This window comes from Pleurodeles waltl, chromosome 10, assembly GCF_031143425.1.
Source record: "Pleurodeles waltl isolate 20211129_DDA chromosome 10, aPleWal1.hap1.20221129, whole genome shotgun sequence".
Classification (NCBI taxonomy): Eukaryota; Metazoa; Chordata; class Amphibia; order Caudata; family Salamandridae; genus Pleurodeles; species Pleurodeles waltl.
In genome coordinates, this window is record NC_090449.1 from 34643907 (window position 1) to 34665964 (window position 22058).

General features: G+C 46.5%; 1 protein-coding gene across 4 annotated transcripts in view; it reads left to right on the forward strand.

Annotated features, from left to right (window-relative positions):
• ZWINT (ZW10 interacting kinetochore protein) overlaps positions 1 to 22058 on the forward strand; it is an 87641-nt gene that overhangs the window by 45228 nt on the left and 20355 nt on the right. For all 4 annotated transcript variants that reach the window (XM_069209574.1, XM_069209577.1, XM_069209578.1 and 1 more), the window contains 3 exons: positions 125 to 157; positions 2771 to 2913; positions 14292 to 14466. In XM_069209574.1, the coding sequence (XP_069065675.1) occupies positions 125 to 157; positions 2771 to 2913; positions 14292 to 14466 (351 nt within the window). The remainder of the gene's footprint in view (positions 1 to 124; positions 158 to 2770; positions 2914 to 14291; positions 14467 to 22058) is intronic.

The window sequence follows — 22058 nt, forward strand, 5'->3', positions numbered from 1 at the left end:
CATGGCTAGCAGAGTGGCCATAATGGGAGAACATTATTTATTTCCTCTAAAAATTATTGGAACTTTTGCCTCATGAAGTACTGTTGATTTGCTGTTAATCTGGATTTTTCTCTTCTTTCAACAGGCCGCAGCGATGGAAGTCCTAAGGCAGCAACAGGTATTGCATGTATAAGATCTCCATTGACTAGGTGATTGGGTGGGTAGCAGTCAGATGATGGGGAGGCAGCTCTGGGGTACTGGGCTAGATGCCCTTGTATAAATATTCCTATTGCTATAATTTAATCAGTGGACTGTTCCTGCCAGAAGGAATCTTTTAATGCAAGAAACTAATATTGCATATTTTTTTGTTACAATACTTAGTGCCTCATCTAATGATCATAATTAGCATTTTGATTATATGTCCTAAATAAATACATTGCAAACAGTACAAAACTTATGGATATATGTTATTAGACATCAAATGAAACCGTAGAGGTATATCAGGAAATTGGTCAACAAGTGTCCAGGCAGCAATACCGATGGCTGTTTATATAACACATACAGCAACATAACATGACGGATGGAGTGCTGAAACTATTCAGATACTCACCCCCAATTATAGATCTGGGTTAAATCCATTGTTCTTTTGCTCACAACGCCACCCCAGTTTGGACCCAACCTCAACAAGGTCCCCTTGAGTTTTGCAGTTGATGTTGTAGTGCCTACTGACCCTGGGGGGTCAAAGTCAACGGGCCGCTCTGTTCACTGCTTCCCTGCAGCCCCACCTCTCAAACCCCTTTAGCGTGCCCTTAGTGGAGCACAGGCACCCAGTGGGAGGCAGGGTCTGATGATTCCTTCTAGGTTTGCAGTCCATAACATCGGAAAGGTGGGTCCTGCAAATTGTTGGAAGGGGTATACCCTATCATACCCCACCATGCCACGCACCTTCCACGGTCCCTCCCTAATGACTGTTTTGTGGTAAGAAGTGCAAGCCCTTTTGGCCAACGGGGCTATTGAGAGAGAGCAGGAACCAGAAGCAGGTCATGGTGGTTGTTCCTTTAATTTCTGGTGCCAACGGAGAACGGAGGACAGAGGCCTTCGCCCAGTTTATATTTGCTCCTCTCCCAAAGTACAATTCAAGGTGCTTACGCTGGCCGGTGTCTGGTCTGTCCTTGACCCTGGAGACTGGATGGTGGCATTGGACCTAAAAGATGCCTATTTCCATGAACCTGTCCTAAAGGCCCATTGGAGCTACCTGCTGGGGGGGTGGAGGGGGGGGGGCGTCGCAGTTCCAGTTCGCTCTGCACTCCTTTGGTCGCACCAGTGCCCCTCGGTGTTCATGAAAGTGGTAGCAGCACGCCTTCGGAGGTCAGAAGTCTTGGTCTTCCTTCACCTAAATGACTGGCTGTTGAAGGCAAACTCACCCCAGGCAGTCGTCGTCAATCTCCAGATGACAACAAACTTCCTTTTACCTTTGGGGTTTACTAACAACGTCCTGAAGGCACTCTGGACTCTCTCCTTCATCTGAGCCATTTTGAACATGGCTCAGTTTCATGCCTTCCCCCTGAAAGGACAGTCCAGGACATTCAGGCTATGATCCCCATTCTTTGTCCTGAATTTCAGTGCAGATGATTCTGAGGCTACGGGGACTGGTGGCCTCTAGTATCCTGCTGGTTGAGCATGCCCGGTGGCATGTGTAGGCTTTGCATCGGGATCTAAAGTTTCAGGAGGCCTAACATCAAGGGGACCTCGTAGACCACGTTCAGATCTCAGAGGAGATTTGTGAAAGATCGGAGGTGTGGTGGTTACTGGAATGCAGTTTGGTTGCCGGCAGACCCCTCTCCCTACCCCGTCCCTTCTGGGTTCAGACAGCCCTCTGAGAGAGGTGGAAATCTGAGAGCTCTGGCTCCAGTGGAGGCTGTGCTCAATATCTACCTCCTGGAGCTGAGGGCAATCCGCTTGGCATTGAAACCCTTCCTTCTGTTCGTCATGGGAGGCTGGTACAAGTACTTGCAGACAACACCACCATCACATGGTACTACAACAGAGTGGATTAGGGGATCACAGACCTTGTGCCAGGAAGCCCTGTGCCTCATGAACTGGCTGGACCTCCAGGGAGTTTAATTTAAGCAAACATACTTTCTTAGAATCGTGATGGCTCAGTGTAAGTCCTGCACCCATCCATCAATCAATCCACTCATACATGTATTTACTCCATGTACTGCCAGGTGAACCATCTGGCAGTATCGTTGAATGCCAGGGTGGATGAACTCTGGTGCCACCCCTCGTCCGTCCATCCATCCATCCATCCATCCACCCACCCACCCACTCCATGTACAGCTTTCTAAATCTCTCTGGTACTTCCCTGATCTGGATCCTGTGAGCCCCTTTATGTAACTTACAGGTGTTTCCAGGATCCAGATTAAGCTAATCACTGGGGCGGAGCTCTGGAGTAAGTGTGAAGATGGAGTCTTCCTGCCTGTAACCTTCTCTGGGGCTAATGTAGCCCCATTTACAAATACTGAGCCAGGAAGTACCAGAATGGTTGACAGTGTGTTATTCTTCACTTTTGATATTAAGCGCCGTCCACTGAAACCTGCGCCTCCACTTTGAAGAGGGCACTAATTTAAAAAATAAAGCACCATAGTGGAAGAGAGTAGATGAGAGTAAATGTATTTTAAGCATGGTACCACTGTGCATGTTATACCGAGGTGCAGACTTTTATTCCAGCTAAGACTGCAGGACTGGCAGTACTAGAACCGACTTGAGCTTTGTTTTGGTCTCTGTCCAGCGAGTGGAGAACACCCGGCTGGCGGGATGTGTCGGCGAGAGCCGCCAGCGCATCGGCCTGTGCGAAGACATGATCCAGAGGATACAGACCGAGCTGCAACAGCACCAGCTGCGAGGAGAGATGTGGATGGAAAATGTGAAAAGGTGGGTTCTGTGCATTCATATAATGCATTGCCATAGGTGAGCTTAAACGTTTGGGGACTGTAGGTGAAACTGCTCTGGACTCCATACGCGAGTGCAGATATTGTATAGTTCTCTGCTCTCCATTGGTTGGAGTAATTTGCGTCTGTTGCTTACACATACCCACTCGTCCACCTAATCCTCTGTAACCCATCCAATGCCTGAAGATTGATCGAGCTAAAGATGGTAAGTGTGAAAGATCTGAGGGTGAATGGAGGTGTTGAGTCGGTCGCTCTTTTTGAGCAGTTCTATGTTCACTGTGGAGGTTTTCCAATATTTGAAGATCTTTAGCGCCTGGATGGAGAGGTTGAGCAGCCCTGTTACCACTGTTGGACACTTCCTTTGTTTTAAGATTGGGGCTTTGATAGATCCTTAGGAACATGTGCACTGCTTTAATTCTTGGAGTAGGATTAGGTGTTGAGCAGGTGTGGGGCTTCCGTGGGATAACTACATTTTGGAAATCTTTGGCAATGAAAGCTAATGTTTGACAGCTCAATAGTTATATTTGGAAACGGCCAATAGTTTCACAGCACGCAAAGAGTGAAGATATTTGCTAACCCAATCTCTAAATCTGTCCCAAAATGTATATATTGGTGTATAGATGATGTTGAATCCCTCTGCGATCCCGTCAGAGAACATTTAGAAGCTGCAAACCTTTTTGTGCATGTTTATAACATCTGAGGACTGACAGAGGTATGGACGGAGGTGCTAGGCTTTTCTGTGGCTTCTCTACTATGCAGTTTTCTTAGTATTGCAAAAGCAGATTTCCGGGAGATATCAAGAGCAGACCTGAGGTGCTTGGGTTTGAATATCGGGGCATAGAGGGGTATAAGAGAACACAAAAGCAACAAGGTGATGGAAGAAATGCTTGAATTAATCTCAGCCACTGGCAATCGCACGGTCCACACCCCAATCCATTGTTTTTCGCCCACCGTGCCACCTTAGTGTGTAGATAGCGTACTGTGTATCCACCTCCCCTTTCAGAGCATCTGGATAGCTGTAAAAATTGATGGTTTGTAGTCCTTCATAAGATTGAGGAGCGAAAAACAGGTTTTCTAACACCCCTCCGCCCCCGAACCAGAGAATCTGGTAATACATAGTGTAGAACATGTGATTGGCCAAGGCTTCCATGGGAGGAGGAGGGGGGGGGGGGTGTATGTGTTATCTTGTGGCAGTTCCCGTGTCGTCCTAACCAGACTGGTATGAGGACCTGCTGTCTGTGTCTGTGATTTGTTCAGAGGCTGGAGGGCTACGCGTGTACACATAGAAGTTCAGATGCTCTAGAGCGTTCTGCCTGAAGATCGACTGAGGTCTCTGAGGTGTTCTTTGGAATTGTTTTTAAAATATGTGAATGCTGTAGCATGGGTTAAGATGCTGAGCCTTTGTGTTCAAGGGTGGGATGTTTCCATGTTTGATGGTCACTGTAAGCATGGGGGTATTTTGTGTTCTCACTTTACGTTTCTCTGGTACTGTATGAAATAGGGAAGTGTATGCCCAGACGTGGGTCCCTTGCTCGCTGTGCCACTGGAATCAAGCTAGCCTGGCTGAAGAAGGGTGATACCCTGAAACCGGTCCCAGGATGCTTGTTTCCGGTCCAGGGAGGTCCTGGAAGTTCGGGCTGGACTGTTCCCATGAGGAACACGGTCAAGACTGATTTGCATATGGCTGGATCCGAACTGGGGTGGCATGGTGAGCAAAAGAACGATGGATTAAACCCAGATCTGTGACTGGAGGTGAGTGTTTGCATTGTCAGCACTCCGTCCATCATCCTTTTGTGTTACTACTGTATGAAATATACACACCTGCAAACTATGAATCTAAGTAGTTTAGTATGTGCCAAAGACTGCAGGTCATGCACGGACGTGAGCTTGTTGATGGTGGCAAGTAAGGGGTGCGTCTGCCAATGGGCGGGTGTCACAAGGTTCATGGGTCGGCGTGTACTAGATGAAGGTCATTTGATACCTTCAATTTATTCTGATTTCTCTTGATCTCGCCCTGGGTATTGTGAAAGTACATGTTTTAAAGGAATTAAAGACCTGCTGACAGCTGAATTGCTAGAGGTGGTTGTTGAATTATTTGAGCGCGTTACAGGAGTGCTCTGCACCGCAACCCATGTGGGAATTTTGGAAGTTCGTCAAACATATGGATATGTTGAGTAACTGCACAAGACACTTTTGTACCTCTACATTCAAAGCTCTTTTTTCATACATAACTTTATTAGCACTTCAGTCAGTCTTAAGCTGCAGCAAGTATATTCTGACAACCCAGTGCGGGATCAATGCAGATAAACTGAGCTACTCTTAGCATCCTATGAGCCTCTTGTTTCTCTGCTTGGGACTCCATTAACACACAGGTCTTTCTAGGCTCTATACCTACTAATCAATCTGTTGGGAGGAAGATCCTCCACCCCCTTTCATATGGAAAGCTTTCCGCTCTGTCTTATAATTCACCAAATATGGAAATATTAAATCTATTGACACCCATCTCCCCCTCTAAAATTTCCAATTTTTAAGGACAGTCTCTTCTGTGAGCTCCTAGATTAGCAGATAGTCCAACTGTGCAGGCGATTAAATGTTTTTCCCCAGCAGTTTGTTCTTTCCAGCGACATGATCTATCACTCTTTGGTAGTACCAGAGCCTGAGCAACAAAACCTTTGCCTAGGAGCCTTATCTGGAGGCCACCCATAACCCCGTACAGTGTATCTAGCTCCCCTTTCAGAGCATCTGGATAGCTGTAAAATGGATGGTTTGTAGTCCCTCATGTGGGTTATGAGGAGGGAAAACATTTTTTTTTCTCCAGAAGAGCAGTCAATGAACTGTGTAGAAAATTTGGTTTGCCAAGCCTTATCCCCATGATTTCAATTGCTCTGCGGGAGGGGAAGTATGTTTTGCAGATCCTGTATGGTTTGAGTAATGTTTATATTTAAATGCAACCTATGATGACCAAACTGACACAAGGCATCACATGGAGTCAGCGCATTTGGTAAGCAACGGGGATACTGTCATGGAGAAGATGAAGTGTAGGTGAAGCGGCCTGAATAAGTGTGTTGATCCACTCTGCACAATCATCCATCACCTGAGAAATGCCAGTCTAATTCAGGAGCTGCTCTTCAGTATTAAGGAACAACCTGATGCTATTAGATGTTTACTCAGGCTGTCCATGTTTGGTGAAGACAGTAAACGGTCTGGTATGGAACTTTTTTTTTTTTCTATAGATAAGACCACCACTTTATGGATCTTGACCCCCTTCTGCCTTTAGTCAGCTCAGAGATTCCAAAGGTAATAGATTTGAGGCTCCAGGAGCAGCAGAGGACAGATTGTAGGGATGTGTGCTCTGACCTGTGTGGCACCTCTTTTCCCCTGATGTTTGTGTAGACATTCTGACCGATCCAGCAATTCCTTAGAAGTAAAAGGAGTGATGGCTAAGTGGTGGCAGGAGATGAGGGATCGAGCAGGGTCTGCCTCGCTCTTAGGACTTCATGTCACTTAGGAGTTGGAGATTTGGGAACAGCCATGGAGTTTGCACTGCTGAGATCCAGAGATTAATTTTGATGCCTCCAGGAGAATATCTGCTTTGAAGATTTATGTAGAACTGGTCACACCAGTTAGGCGGAGTGACCTCAAGCAACACCTATAGCATACAAACTTGAGGACAGCTGTTGTGTGCTGTAGGTGAACTTGACCCCAGTGAGGCCGGACGGGTGAAGATCCTATTTAAAACACTAGCCTTTGGAATGATTCAGAGTTGACTGGCAGTGACAGGAACTCTGGATTTGGGTATGCCTGGTAGGGGGCACTTTGCAGGATAAGTTGCTTCTAGTTTGTCTTACATTTTGAAAACACCTGTCAAAAGAGAACAATTAGGCATCCAAAGGAGTCTGTCTGCTAGTTTGTTCGAATACTCTTGTGTTTTGGTGCTAAAAATGAACTGCTTTGGAAAATGTGTTACCACATTAATCTTGGGAGTAGTTCTGCAGGAAATACATGCCAGAATACAAGGTGAGCATCCCTGGTGCTGTCTGTCTGTCTATTCTGTCTCTCTCCTGGGCTTCCTTCCTTCCTTCCTGGGCTTCCTTCCTAGGCTTCCTTCCTGGGCTTCCTTCTTTCCTTCCTTCCTGGGCTTCCTAGGCTTCCATAACCAGAGTCATGCCAAAAATCACTGGAGGCTCACCAATTGCTGGAGTGATTTAGTGGCTCCTTGTTGACCCTGACCATCAAGCAGTGGGATTGGTCACACATGCTTCTAGAACTTTCAGGGCTCAGGGAAGACTTTCACATAAGACTTGAAACCAGCATGGTGGATGACTTCTGTCCTCATGATCAGGGTAGTGTTTATCCTCTCCAAAGCAGTTCATCCCACAGGCTTCCTATCCGGCTTAGGGCAGCAAGGCTTTGCTTTTTCTTAACCCTTATAGAAGGAGGGGGAAGGTACAGTTTGGGAGATAAAACGCCAGCATGATATTGGGTAAGGTGTGCCCGTCAGCTGACGTTATAGACCATCTGGGGAATTGAGGAACAATACTTGGTGGGTCAGGTCTTATCTGATTTCGAGAGATACAAGTTGGAAGCCTGGGCAAATCAAATCCAAAGGTGTCTGTAGACGGGTGTCGTCCACCTCGTCTACGGATTCGTCGGAATGGCGCTGGTCGCGTGCCTCGTCCGATCCCGTTCCGCGTCTCCAGGGAGACGCGTGGAGGCGGGACGAGACATCTGCACCGGATTTCCGGGTCGCCGACGACAAACAAAAGACTGACTCCGTGGAGGAGGACAAGCCCGGAAGAGGGAGGAGCGGACGCGCCGAGGGAGAAACGCCGAGACCGAGCGAGACGAGGGGGAGGCAACCCGCCTGATAAACGGAGCCAGAAAGGAAAACGGAGAAGGAGACAAGCCCCGCCACGACCCAGGAGGGTCGTGGCTCTTCAAGGTACGGTCCCTGTTGAAGGGACAGCGGGATACGGGAAATAATATACACAAGGGTATAAAGGGAGGGGCAGAAGAGAAAAGAAGCACCGGGGAGGGAACAGGGAAAGGGGGCAGGTCGGGCTGAGCACCAGGAAGCTGGGTGAACCACTTATCGTGAAATCTCCCTGCCACCAGCCTCACAAGGATAACCCCATATACCTGCACAACCTAACACACCAACCCCAGTGTTTTTCCTTCACCCTCCCTCTCCCTTACTAACCCAAGGGGACAACCCCATACAACACCACTTACCTGGTCATGTCTTCTTGTTTTCCGAGACCCTGCAAGAAAGAGAGAAGAGAGATGTAACCAGAAGACCACCACAAACTAGGAAAAGCAGAACATAACGGACCATTAAAACAGCAAGACCTCTACAGAAGCAATTCCAATAAAGAGGACACGTGTAGAAGAGCACTATACGAATAACCTAGTTTAATATATCACAATTCAAATAAAAACCCCTTCGGGGACTAACTCATAAGACGAATCAGAGTCCTTTGTACCGCCAAGCCTTCCACAGTGGTCTCAGAAGTGGGATATAGGTCCCCAGGCGGTACAGAAGATTCGATATCATGGGAGAAAAACCCTCATTAGAGGACATGATAAAACAACTGGCGGAGGGCCAACGCCACCTACAATTAGTATGGGAGGCACATCAAAGGGAGGCCAAAGAAGATCGAGAGGCCCTCCAAGCAGCTCTGAAAAGCCAAGCTACCATAATGGCTAATAACCAGCTGGTGCACGAAACCGCCCTTCAGAAATTGACAGACACCATTGCAGCCAGCAAGGTACACCCTAATGTTCCCAGTTCGGTACTTCAAAAAATATCAGGAAGGCGAGGATCCTGACTCATTCTTTACAAACTTTGAAAGGGTGGCCTCTTCAGCTCAATGGCCTGAAGACCGATGGGGTCAATATATCGCTCCCCTCTTGACGGGTACCCTCCAAACTGCCTATCAGGCTGCAAACCCCAGTGGCACTACCCCCTATACGGACATTAAGAAGAGTATTCTAGAGAGAGTGGGTCACAACACTGAATACTATCGGATGAAGTTCCGAAAAGTAAAGTGGGGACAGAATGAAGATCCGCGTACATTTTAATTCAGGGTCAAGGACTTAGGTCTGAAGTGGTTGGGGCCACTAGGGACCAACCGCGAAGACGTTATTAAAGCCATCATCTTGGAGCAATACCTAGACTCCCTTCCCGGGAGTACCTGCAATTGGATAAGACAGCACCCTAAGATAGATACCGAACTGGCAGTCGACCTGGCCTGTGCCTACCACCGGTCTGTGGATATGAAGAGCCAGGCTTCCAGCCCCATAAACAAAACACCCATAGGACCCCTCAAGTATACACCCAGATGAACCCTTGAGGAACCTGGTCCCTCCAGGAGTGGAGAGCAGAGCCCCATGCAACAACCACAATGCTTCAGTTGTGGTGAATGGGGCCACATAGCAAGAGGATGTCCAAAACAACACGACGGGGTTGAACCTATGGAAATAGGAGTCACTCGGGGTAGGGTCTTGTGTATTGGAAAGTGGGATAACATGTTCAAACAAACCGTAAGGATAAATGGGCAACCAGTAGAGGCCTTGATTGACTCCGGGTGTAGCCAGTCAGTAATACGCAGAGATATAGTAAAAACCGTAAGACCGACTCCAAGTCAGTGGGTTACGATATGCTGTATCCATGGAGACGGGGCCAACTACCCCCTGGAGCTGGTAGAGATCGAATGGGGAACATACTGTGATTTCCTTCCCATAGGCTTAATGGACAACTTAATAGAAGAATGCGTTATTGGCACCGATTATTCCAGATTTACTGAATTCTTAAATCAAACACGAAAGTCCGAGCCTACCACGGATTGGTGGTTGGACGCCCCATTTGGTACCACACCCATTGATAGTTCCCCAGAACGGAGGAAACTAACCCGAAAGGAAAAGAGAAGAAAAACGAAAATATGCCATAGACAAGACAAAAGGGTTCCCAGAAAAAACAGTAGCCAGCATCGACAGTGCCCCAGTTTCTTTTAGAGTTAGCCAGCGAGAGGACCCCACCCTTGTACATGCTTGGAGGAATGCCAAAAGTGACTCTACCGAGGAGGTAGGTCCACACTTCATAGTCCATAAGAACTTATTATATAGAGTTACTATGACGGTAAACGGGGAAAGGAAGCAACTAGTAGTGCCAGAGGCCTACCGGACTCAGGTTTTGTTCCTAGCCCATAACCAACCAGGTGGTGGCCATTATGGGTGAGAACAAAACGAAGAATACTTATTGATACGTTTTTATTGGCCCGGAGTCTATGCACACATCCGAAGGTATTGTACACAATGTCCTAGATGTCAGTTAGTTGAACCAGGAGCAGTGAGGAGAGCCCCTCTGCAACCTCTACCTATTATAGACACTCCCTTTAGACGTGTGGGAATGGATCTGATCGGCCCTCTTTTACCGTCATCTAAGGGTCATACACATATCCTCGTTCTTGTAGACTATGCAAGCAGATACCCTGAGGCGATCCCTCTTACCAGCACCACCACAAAAGCAGTCGCCCAAGCCATGATAACATTTTTTTTTCCGGTGTAGGTTTCCCTCAAGAGATCCTCACGGATCAAAGCACTCCCTTTGTATCAGGTCTCATGAAACAGATATGTAAAACACTAGGGATTTCCCAAATAAAAACTGCAGTATACCACCCACAGACAGATGGTTTAGTGGAACGATATAATCGCACCATTAAAACACTACTACGGAAAATAGTAGATGGCTCGGGAAAAGATTGGGACCAGAAACTACCCCTGGTCCTTTACGCAATACGGACGCATGAACAGTCCTCCACTGGGCATAGTCCGTTCAAACTGGTATTCGGGAGGCAACCCCGTAACTTACTTGACATGGCAGCAGAAATGTGGGAGGAAGAGAATAATGAAGAAAAACCTCTGCTGGAATACATCCACAAGTTAAAAACACAACTACAAACAGTTTGGGAAGATGTGCGATATCATTTAGAAAAAGCTCAAGAGACACAAAAGACCTATTCTGATCAGGGCACCAAACTACGGGTTCTCCAACCCAATGACCAAGTGCTAATAATGCGACCTACATCTGAACATAAACTACTGGCTAAATGGCAAGGTCCTTACCGGGTAATAAAATCAGTCTCGCCCGTTACTTATCTCATTGAAATAAACGACCATCCAAAAAGGACCCAAATCTATCATATTAATCTGTTTAAAAAAGTGGGAAAACCCTGAGAATACCAATAACCTCCCTGCTATCGGGTGCCTAGTAACACCAACCATTGGGTTAGGTCTTAACCTATATCCCACGCCAAAAACAGAACAAACCACAAATCCCTGTATCAATGACTCTCTTTCCAAGACAGAAAAAAGCCAATTATCTAAGTTGATACAACAGCACTCCGAGTTTTTCTCAGAGATTCCCGGCCGGACATCTCTGGTTCAACACCATATTAGAACACCGGAGGGCCAACCATACGCTTACGACCCTACCGGATTCCCGAGGCAAGGAAAAACATTATCAAAGAAGAAATAACGAAAACGTTATCTTTAAAAGTTATTGAACCTTCCACCAGCCCTTGGTGTTCCCCAGTCGTTCTGGTTCCAAAACCGGATGGGTCCGTCCGGTTTTGCATCGACTTCAGGAAACTAAATGATATATCTCTATTCAAAACATATCCTATTCCCCGGGTAGACGAGGTACTAGAAAAGATAGGTGAAGCCCGCTTTATGTCTACCATTGATCTCACGAAAGGCTATTGGCAGATCCCCTTGGCCCCGAATGACAAAGAGAAGACAGCCTTTGCAACCCAGTCCGGTCTGTACCATTTCACTGCTTCCCTTTGGGCTTCACGGAGCACCTGCTACATTTCAACGCTTAATGGACCGGCTCTTACGACCGTTCCAAGCGTTCACAGCCGCATACCTCGACGACATTGTCATCTTTAGCAATTTATGGCCAGAGCACCTACAACACCTAGAAAAAGTGTTTTACACGTTAGCGAGGGCCGGCCTCACAGCCAATCCCAAGAAATGCGTACTAGGACAAACCCAAATTGCTTATCTCAGTTACGTTATTGGTAAGGGGGTTCTACGTCCACAGAAAGATAAGGTTGAGGCTATCAAACAGATACCTATTCCCAGAACCAAGAAAGAACTCTGTTCTTTTTTAGGATTGGTAGGGTATTATCGTAGATTCATTCCACAGTATTCCACCATTATGGCCCCCCTCACCGACCTTTTGAAGAAACAGTACTCCACCACCCTTCCCCCCTTTTCAACCTCTCAGCTTAAGGGGTTCCAATTACTCAAAGACTCCCTTACGACAGAACCAGCTTTACTGTGTCCAGATTTTTCCAAACCCTTCCACCTCTACACCGACGCTTCCAACGTCGTTCTTGGGGCCGTCTTAGCCCAACCCGACGAGCTGGGTCATGACCATCCTATCGTATACATTAGTCGCAAACTCCTCCCGAGAGAAGTTCACTACCCTACTATCGAAAAGGAATGCCTGGCCATAAAATGGGCCATTGAATGTTTGCAGTATTATCTCCTGGGCAGGCCTTTTGTCCTCTACACTGATCATGCCCCTTTGACCTGGTTGGCCTCCCATAAGGACACGAATTCCAGAGTTTTACGCTGGTTTCTTGAGCTCCAGCCTTTTACCTTTCAGGTCCGCCACATTCCCGGTACCCGACAATGCCCCGCTGATTATCTCTCTTGCTGTCCGGACTCTACGGTCCTCTACCAGTCCCGTTCTTGGGATGGGGAGTGTAGACGGGTGTCGTCCACCTCGTCTACGGATTCGTCGGAATGGCGCCGGTCGCGCGCCTCGTCCGATCCCATTCCGCGTCTCCAGGGAGACGCGTGGAGACGGGACGAGACATCGGCACTGGATTTCCGGGTCACCGACGACAAACAAAAGACGGACTCCGCGGAGGAGGACGACAAGCCCGGAAGAGGAAGGAGCGAGGAGCGGACGCGCCGAGGGAGAAACGCCGAGACCGAGCGAGACGAGGGGGAGGCAACCCGCCTGATAAACGGAGCCAGAAAGGAAAACGGGAGAAGGAGACAAGCCCCGCCACGACCCAGGAGGGTCGTGGCTCTTCAAGGTACGGTCCCTGTTGAAGGGACAGCGGGATACGGGAAATACTATACACAAGGGTATAAAGGGAGGGGCAGAAGATAAAAGAAGCACCGGGGAGGGAACAGGGAAAGGGGGCCGGTCGGGCTGAGCACCAGGAAGTTGGGTGAACCACTTATTGTGAAATCTCCCTGCCACCAGCCTCACAAGGATAACCCCATATACATGCACAACCTAACACACCAACCCCAGTGTTTTTCCTTCACCCTCCCTCTCCCTTACTAACCCAAGGGGACAACCCCATACAACGCCACTTACCTGGTCATGTCTTATTGTTTTCCGAGACCCTGCAAGAATGAGAGAAGAGAGATGTAACTAGAAGACCACCACAAACTAGGAAAAGCAGAACATAACGGACCATTAAAACAGCAAGACCTCTACAGAAGCAATTCCAATAAAGAGGACACGTGTAGAAGAGCACTATACGAATAACCTAGTTTCATAGATCACATTTCAAATAAAAACCCCTTCGGGGACTAACTCATAAGACGAATCAGAGTCCTCTGTACCGCCGAGCCTTCCACAGTGTCATAAGTTCAAACTCTATTTTTCAGGCATCTGGTACAACAGACCTCTTCATTACTGGAGGGTTGATCTGGTGAAAGAAGTGTCCTGGTATCCAAACCAGCTCTGGTCAATCTTTAGAAAGCACTGCCCGGGCAGTGTGAAATGTGGATTTCACCAGCTCTCTCATAGAGGTCTGCAGCACTGCTATTGAGAAGTTGCACATAGGTTGTCCCATCCACAACGACATCGGTAGGAGAAACCTCCATCCTGCATTGATGCTTTCATGTCAGGTGACTATTCATACATGTAAAGATACTACACATGTACACAACCTGAATACCACATTCACCCTACAACACACTGATTAGAAAGTGAAGGACCCATATTATTTTGGGGTGGAGGGGACTAAGTGGCCTTTAAGCCCACTGTTGGGAGGGATAAATATAGAACCGCTCTGGAATTACATTCTTCTGTAAATGTGGGAGCAACATACATACATATTTTTTTGTAATAAATGGAAGTCTTCCCAGGTGAAATGAGTATTCCCTCCTAAAATAGTTTGACTATCTGGCTTTCCGTTTGTTTCTTAGGTCTTTTTTTCTAGCGCCGAGGTAGTATGTATGTGCTTTATAAATACATAAAATGGGTCCTAATCCGCTATTCCTCTGGGCTGGTCCCTCAAGTCTTCTCCTGTTTTTTTTTTTCTTCAGGGATTCTGATCTCCTGCAGCTTCTGGAAGGCTTGAGTGGGATTCGGCTGGTGTCGGTCAGTGAACAGGACATCGTTTTGGATGTGCAGGATCCTTGCGCAGTCCAGCAGGAGCCACAGCTGAAGCCCCTGAGGATGACCTTGCGCTGGACCAAAGATGACAAACTTCAGGTCCAGGTGAGGAAATCGAGGAAGTGTTCCTGCCTTCCTAATGACCGCTCAGCCTCTCTCCTTGTCACCTGGTCTTGTAGCAAACAATGAATCTTCTTTATTGCAGGTGTTGCTGTAAGCGGATCTTAAGCTCCTTTAAGTACTTGCATAGTAGTTCAGCTCCCTTCATGCAACACAGATTGCATTTTTGGCAAAGCATTTCTACAGCTCTTTGGTGGTCATACATGTATTTAGCTTCACTGGAGCACGACTTTCATGCAAGTCACAAGTCCAAGCTCCGGTAACATCCAGGTTTAGCCTCCTAAGGAAGAACAGGATGGTCTCTGACTTTGACAAGCCCAAGAAGCTTGACCGGTTTTCCCTTCCTCCGTACACCCTTTTCAATCTCTTATGCTTCCACTTACGACATTATTGTCCGTGGCAGATTACCTTACAGTTTACAGTTCGGAAAGCATGCATGCTTTACAAATACCTGAAATAAACTTTAAAACAGTCTGCACATTACATGGGGCTCTGGCTCAGACTTGTTTATATAATTTAGCCACTTCCTATAAAATTGTACTATTGTTTTCTGATGGATACTTCCAACTGAAAAATCTTCACCTTTTTAGAATACTCTCCATATGCCAGACCGGATCCAGAAACGTTTAACAGCATTGCTCCTGCATTGACTAGGTGATGGCATTCAGCTCTGCATAGGCTTCATTCTGCCCCCGAACTGAGCGCAGAGCCACATACGTGCCACCCTTCTTGCCAACATCAGGTTGTTTCTTTCCGTGCCTTTGCATAGGGATCCGGAGCGCCACTCCCACTTCTGTTGGTTGATGACTCACAAAACCACAGGCTTCAAAGCATGCCATTACTGCGGAAAACAGATGCGAGTCATAGACCTACTTTGGATGTGTTTGAGTTCGAGGCACAACTCAGTCTTGTGATAAATGTGCCCTGATGCACCCCGCAAGAAGTCTCCTTCATGGTCAAAGTCCTCCAGCATGTTTAGGTGGAAACGCAAAGAGGGAAGCAGGACTCCACCCCATCCTTCCATTCACTATCAAAAGAGAAGTCGTGAGGGCATAAAGCTGCCAATTGCTTTTGCTTGATCTCCAGTTGAGAAGTCTATCCTGTTTTTGATGCCAATGCACTTGATGTTGGCAACACCGCAACAGGGTGCTGTCTCGAGCACTTTCCAGCTCCCTCTGGCATGCCTTTGGGGCCCAAAGGATTCGTTGTGGCCCTCTGTCCAAGTACTACCAGTGGAGCGGTCCTTTGTGCAGTCTGAACCCATTGGAGCAGTCGTGGATTCAGCAGAAACTCTGGTGCAGTCTTCCACATCAGCTCTGAGACCTTCATCGGTCCCTCCTTCATTGTCACTGGAAGTGATTCTGGTGTCGGCTGAACACCTACCTAGTTGCATTCTGAATCTACCACAGGGCATGCATTCCCCACATGACAAGTCTGATCTATGCTTCCGCTATTTCAGACACTAAACAAGAGCAACCCAGAATGTCCATGTGAACCTGGGTATAATTATCACAAAACACATATCCACGTGAAACTCATTTACAATCAATTTAAATATTCTAGCAGAAAAATCTTGCTACTGGTTAACTCACGCAAAAAATTCTTAAATGAAGACGAAAATAATCATGAAGTCTGGATGCAAGGAATACCAGCATACTTCAACTATCACTCTGTTTATTTCCCTAAAGTATGATTATAAAAATGATTCACCAATATATGCAATGCAGCTTCCAAAGCATTAAAAACACGTTTGTCACATGTGTTAGTATTGGACTCAATGGAGTTTTTATTTTTTATTTTAAAGCTTCTAGACAGATGATTTTCGTCTTCAATTAAAAAAAATTTGCATGAGTTAACCAGTAGCAAGATTTTTCTGCTATAATATTTAAATTGGTTGTAAATGAGTTTCACTTCGACATGTGTTTTGTGATAATTATCTGCTATTGCAGAAGCTCCCTCCGAGGCTCCACTGTCTTTTGGCTCTGACTAGAGATTGCCACCAGAGTGAAGTGGTAGAGAAGGGGATTATCCTCCCGTTCTATCCCTGTTACAGACTGATGCTGAGTGCTTGTGCAGCCATCTTACTGAAAGTTGTGACTACTTTCCACATTGGGCAGTCCTGCACTCTTAGAAGTCTGTGCCCCACCTAAGAGAAGCTCCATCGGTTGGACTACAAAAGAGCCTTAAATATCTACATTGTCCACTCGATGCTCTTTGGTAGGATCAATCCGCTTTTTATAGGGTTCTTCTTTGGGGGCAAAGAAAGCTGTTGCAGAAAAGGACTCTATCAAAGGAGATAGTCCTCTAGATTAAGATCTGTAGTACAATGGCCACAAAAACAGGATATGAAAGGTTTAAGAGCCCATTTCAACAAGTCCAAGGTTGCCACCACTGTGTTGGCATGTGCCTGTCCTCAATATTTGTCAGAATGTGATGTAGATATTGGTGAACATTCACAAAGCACTACTGTTTTGATAACCAGGTTCCAGAGGAAAGAGATTTTGTGTTCGGTCCTGCAAGATTTTCTGTTATGAGCCCACTCCAGATGTAGGAAAGTGCCATCTTTCTGGCACAGTTACCACCACCTTTTGCCTGATGTCCGTGTGCTTGGACTGTAGTTCACTGGGATCCTGCCAACCGGGACCCCAGTGGCTGTGCTTTCTCTCCCCCAAATTAAGTTGTTTGTTACTTTTCACACCCACAATTAGCATACTGGTGCACCCCTGAAAGTCCACCCCCCCCTTTATCTACCTCCTTCTGTAGGGAGGTTCCCTGAGCTCTGCTGGGTGGCCTTTTGATTCTGCCATCTTGAAAATAAGTTGTGCAGAGGCCCCTCAGAACATATGGTTGGTCGGGCCTGGTAGGAGATAACTCTGACCCCCTGTGATAGTTGGGTCACTACAGAACAGTGGTCTCCAACCTTTTCAGTGCTGCACATAAAGTTGGAAAATAAAAAACCTTGTCCCCCCTCGGAATGCTTCACAATTATTTTATAAATATTGCAATGTTTAAATATGTCTTGACCTATTTAAACATTGCAGTTATGTACTGTTACCTTTTTTAACAATGCAGTAACAAGCTTCTGCTTAAAACAACACCCTGTTATCTGTAAAATGTTTCTTTTGGCCAGTGCCTGATGCCCCTCCTGGGATCACTTGAGGCCGCCTAAGGGGGGGCCACCCCACAGTTTGAAGACCTCTGCTACAGAGAGTCACCAACCCCCTTTTTAGAGTTTTAAGAGCTACCTGGCGGGTGAGTCCTCCGTTCATCAAGCAAAACTTTACAAGGAACTCTCTTCAAGACATCTTCTGCCCCTGGCCTGTGGAACTGCTGCTGGTCTTTGCCTGGAACCGAACAAGCCTGCTTCTGGTGGAAAGGCTCCCACTTTAACATTGTTTCTCAGAATCCTGCAAGAATTCTGCAACATCCAAGGCTGTGCATCTTCCAGGGTCACAAGGACTCTGTTTGCACCAGGAAGCACAAAGGAATCTCCCTTGGAGTGAAGAGTCACTCCCCTGCAACCTAAGGCACCTCAAGGCATCGTCGACCGGTTGGTGGGGTCTGCTGTCTCTGGACAGCCGAACATCCTGCTTCACAGGTGGAGAGTCTGTGGCCTCCTCTGGGTCCTGCTTGTCTTCTATCCAAGTTGGAAGACTTGTAGGCCTTGCTCCTGCCACCGGAGTAGCACCCCTGTGCACCATGACTGTTGCACTTGCCAAGGCATGTCCAAGAAGCCCCTGCCCCCAGCACTCTGCAAACCGAAGATTCGCTCCTGTCCTGCAACTCCTGTGATGTGGGACTTCTGTTTTGTTGGGCTCATAATGCCTCCTTGTGACCCCCTGTGGTTCACTCATGGGGGCTCCATCTTCTTCTGGCCTTCTTGTGTACTGGTTATTTTATGTGTATAACTGCATGTAATATCTCCAGAGGGAGCTATGCCATTGTTGGTTAAGTAGTAGTGCTGTAATGAAGTGTTTTTTTTTTTTTTTTTTTTTTTTGCAACACTTGTGTGGCTCTTTCTTGTGAAAAAGTTATTGTCTGACTACTGTGGTATTGCAAGTGCATTACATTCCTCTTGGATAAGCTTCAGCTGCTCGCCTCAGCTACCCCTAGAGAGCTTCTATCTGGACACCTATTTACTATCACAAAGGGTTCCCAGGACTCGGTATAGGGTGCCACCTCATAGGTGTACACCACAAACTGAGCCAGTCTTGTACGCCAGAGAACTGCCACCTTCAGGATGAACTGCTTTTATTTCTGTTTTAAAGGCGAGGAATCTGTTGGAACCATCCATCAGGTGAACAAGTTGCATCCCTTCGGTAGATTTCTTTCTAATTGATACTGGATCTAACAGCAGATTCTTTATTGTTCTTACCCCTTCCCATTACGTGGGGTGTCTATTTTTATCATTCAAAAAGGTACCAAGTTAGACATCAGAAACCAGATATCAACATTTATTTTGTGCCCTACATCTGAGAATGTGAAAAGTCAAGCAAGAAAATGATGTTTTGATGCGCTCGGTGGTGCCCATATGCAGCTCTGCTCAGTCATGCATGGACTAACATAGCAGCACGTGGGAGCACTGCTATGAAAAGTTGTCAGATCCAGCCTAATGCATGGAGAATATTCCAAAGGTAACTAATTTGTGGTTAGACAGCTTGTCCACCAGAAAGAGCGGTACCTTTTTAACTTGTGATGTTTCTGATGGATATTTCTAACTGCAGATTCCTCACCTTTAGAACATTCACCGGGTGTCAGATTGGATTCATTGTCTAAAAAGCAGCACTCCGGTGCACCATTTGGTGATGTTGCATGGATGCGTGCCAGCATTTTTCACCTCTGGAAGTGACAAGCGATCCTGCCTTTAAGCTCCACCCTTGCATGGTGACTTCAATTCCTTTCTTTCTTTCTGTACTTTCAGATTCTGATCTGTAGCTTCTATCTATTCTTTTAGACCCCTTTTTGTCAAAATGTTAGCGTGCAAGGGGGCATGAAAACTAATTTTATGATGGAGGTACTGCAGCATGGCCAAGATGCCCTCAGAATATTTATTACCATTTAATGAGGCTCCTATGGATATCCTCTTGGGCAAAACCATATCCAGGGCCACCTGTCAATAGGCAGGTTGCTCATTGCCTTGGAAGTGAGACCCAGCCTTTCTTCTGCAACGTCCGGTGCCGGGAGCTTGGTGGTGCGGGAGTCTACAGCTTCTCTACCACCCCACATGATCATGACATGGGAAACGAGACCGTTTGCAAGTGGGTTTTCTCCTTTATGTGACTTGCTCCGAGGTTGGTGAACTCTAGTTGTCGTGTAGGCTGCTATTCTGATGCACTTTTAGGCATTGGGTACAAATGTTATTGGCCGTTCTGGACAACCTTCAAGTGTCCCTTACTCAAGCTATCCAGGATGGCTACGATGCAGTAAAACTCGTAATCCGTTCCGGCTTGAACACGACTGACTGTTTGGGTCACACAATATGTTCCAGTGTGGCACTTCAGTGCCATGCCTGAATAAGTTCTACGGGCTTGTCTGGGTATGTCCAAGAATCCCTAATGGACATGACATTTGACTCTTGCCTTTTTGTCCAGAAGGCTGCCTCTGAGCCTATGTAATTTCCACCTCCGTGCTTGGAGACTGAGCAGAGGTATTTGACTTCCTTCAGCCTTCTTCCTAAGGTCATTGATGTCATCTTGGTGGCAAGACCTTCCTAAACAAAATCGGAGTATGCCATTCATTGGGACAAGATTCTGGCATTGTGTAGCACCAGACAAATTGACACGCTATAATCCAAGTTGTCTGAGGTTTTATTGTTTTGTTCCTGGCCCAACAAGGAATTGCTTTGGGCATTGTTCATGGCTGGTTTGTGTGTGTGTGTGGTTTTTTTTTTTTTTTTTTTTTTTTTTTTTTTTTTTTTTTTTTTGGCAGGTTCTGGATAAACTTAAGTCATCAATTGTGAGGAGATTTTTAAAAGATTTACTACATTGATTTCCACTGAAACAACTTGTAATACTGCAGTGGGACTTGAATTTGGTTCTCACTTTGTTTTTGATGTGCACCCCTTTTTTTCTTTTTTTTTTTAAGCTACTGCACAGTTGTCCATTTAGACTTCTAATGTTGAAAACTGTTTTAGTCTGCACCATAACATCGCCTAGGTGTGTGAGCACACTAGAGTCTCTCTGTCAACCCATCTTACATGACATTCTTTCCAAATAAGTTGTCGTTGTGGACCCGGGCTTCCTTTCTACTAAATAGGTCACTCCATTTTATATTGAGCAGGCCATCACCCTTCCGGCGTTATTTGTCCCACCTCATCTCTTTAAGGAGGGAGAGCGACTTCATTGTTTGGACCCTAAGAGGGCACTAGTCTTTTATGTTGGTCGCACCAAGAATCACCAGGTGGAGGAACAGCTAAGGGAAAAAAGAGGCAATGAGTGCAAAAAGGACCAGTCTCTGATGGATTGTTCTTTGCATAAAGATCTGCTATGCACTGGTGAAGAAGCAGCCCCCAACAGGCTTGTGGTCTCATTCCACCGGATCTAGGGGTACTACCACTGCTTTCGCACGAGCAGTACCTCTCCTGGACATTTGTCATGGGGCTGTGTGGGAGTCATTCTAAATGTTCGTGAGAACACTATTGCCTTAGCAATCAGGTTCGTCAAGACTGGCATTTTACCTGCTTGGTACTGCTGATCATTTTGGTATGAGCTAGTACAGACCCACCACTAGATGTACTGCTTTGGCATCCATTTTAAAGGTGAGAAATCTCTGGTTAGAAGTATTCACCAGAAGAACAAGTTAGTTACCCGGGTAACGATCTTTCTGGTGGATATTTTATTTAACCGCAGATTCCTCATAGACTCTCCTGCCTCCTGTTCTGTGAACTGGACTTTTTCCATCTAGGAAGGTGCCAGTTTGGAGATCTGCACACTGGTCATGCCAATCTGCTGACTAACTCGGCATCTGAGTGTGCAACTCATGTCAGTGAGCGTGGGTGGAGCTTATATGCGGCTCCGCTTGTCACTTCGGAGCTGCACATCGTCTGAGCAGAGCAGCACAAAGCCACCTACCCCCGTACAGAAGTACTGCTTTTAGGATCTAGCTCCAGTTTGGTGCCCGATGAGTATACCAAAGGTAAGGAATCTGTGGTGTGATAGAGTATCCTCATGGCGTGTGTACAATTAAGCAACCTAACAAAATACATAGCCATTCTTGTTGCTAGTTTATGACCGCTTGAAGGTGGCCTCGTATTATGCTGCTTGGCCAGTATGTCAGTAGGTTCTTAAAATAAAAAAAGGCCCTCATCAAGTTGTGTATAAATGTATTAATGTCTCAGCTTCATGAAAAACCGGAGTACCAAGACTGTGGGGTATCTTCCAAGAGGATTCCCAGTCAGATGAGTAAAAAACACATTTATCAAGCTACCAGACAAGTTACCAGGTGTCATTAGTGATACTGCTATTTCATATTACTAGACACCATGAAATTCTTCTGCTATGTTCCTCAACTACAGCAGCAAGGAGATCCCCAGAGCCCAGACCTGTATTGAACTATTTATTTCTATAAACCTCAAATGC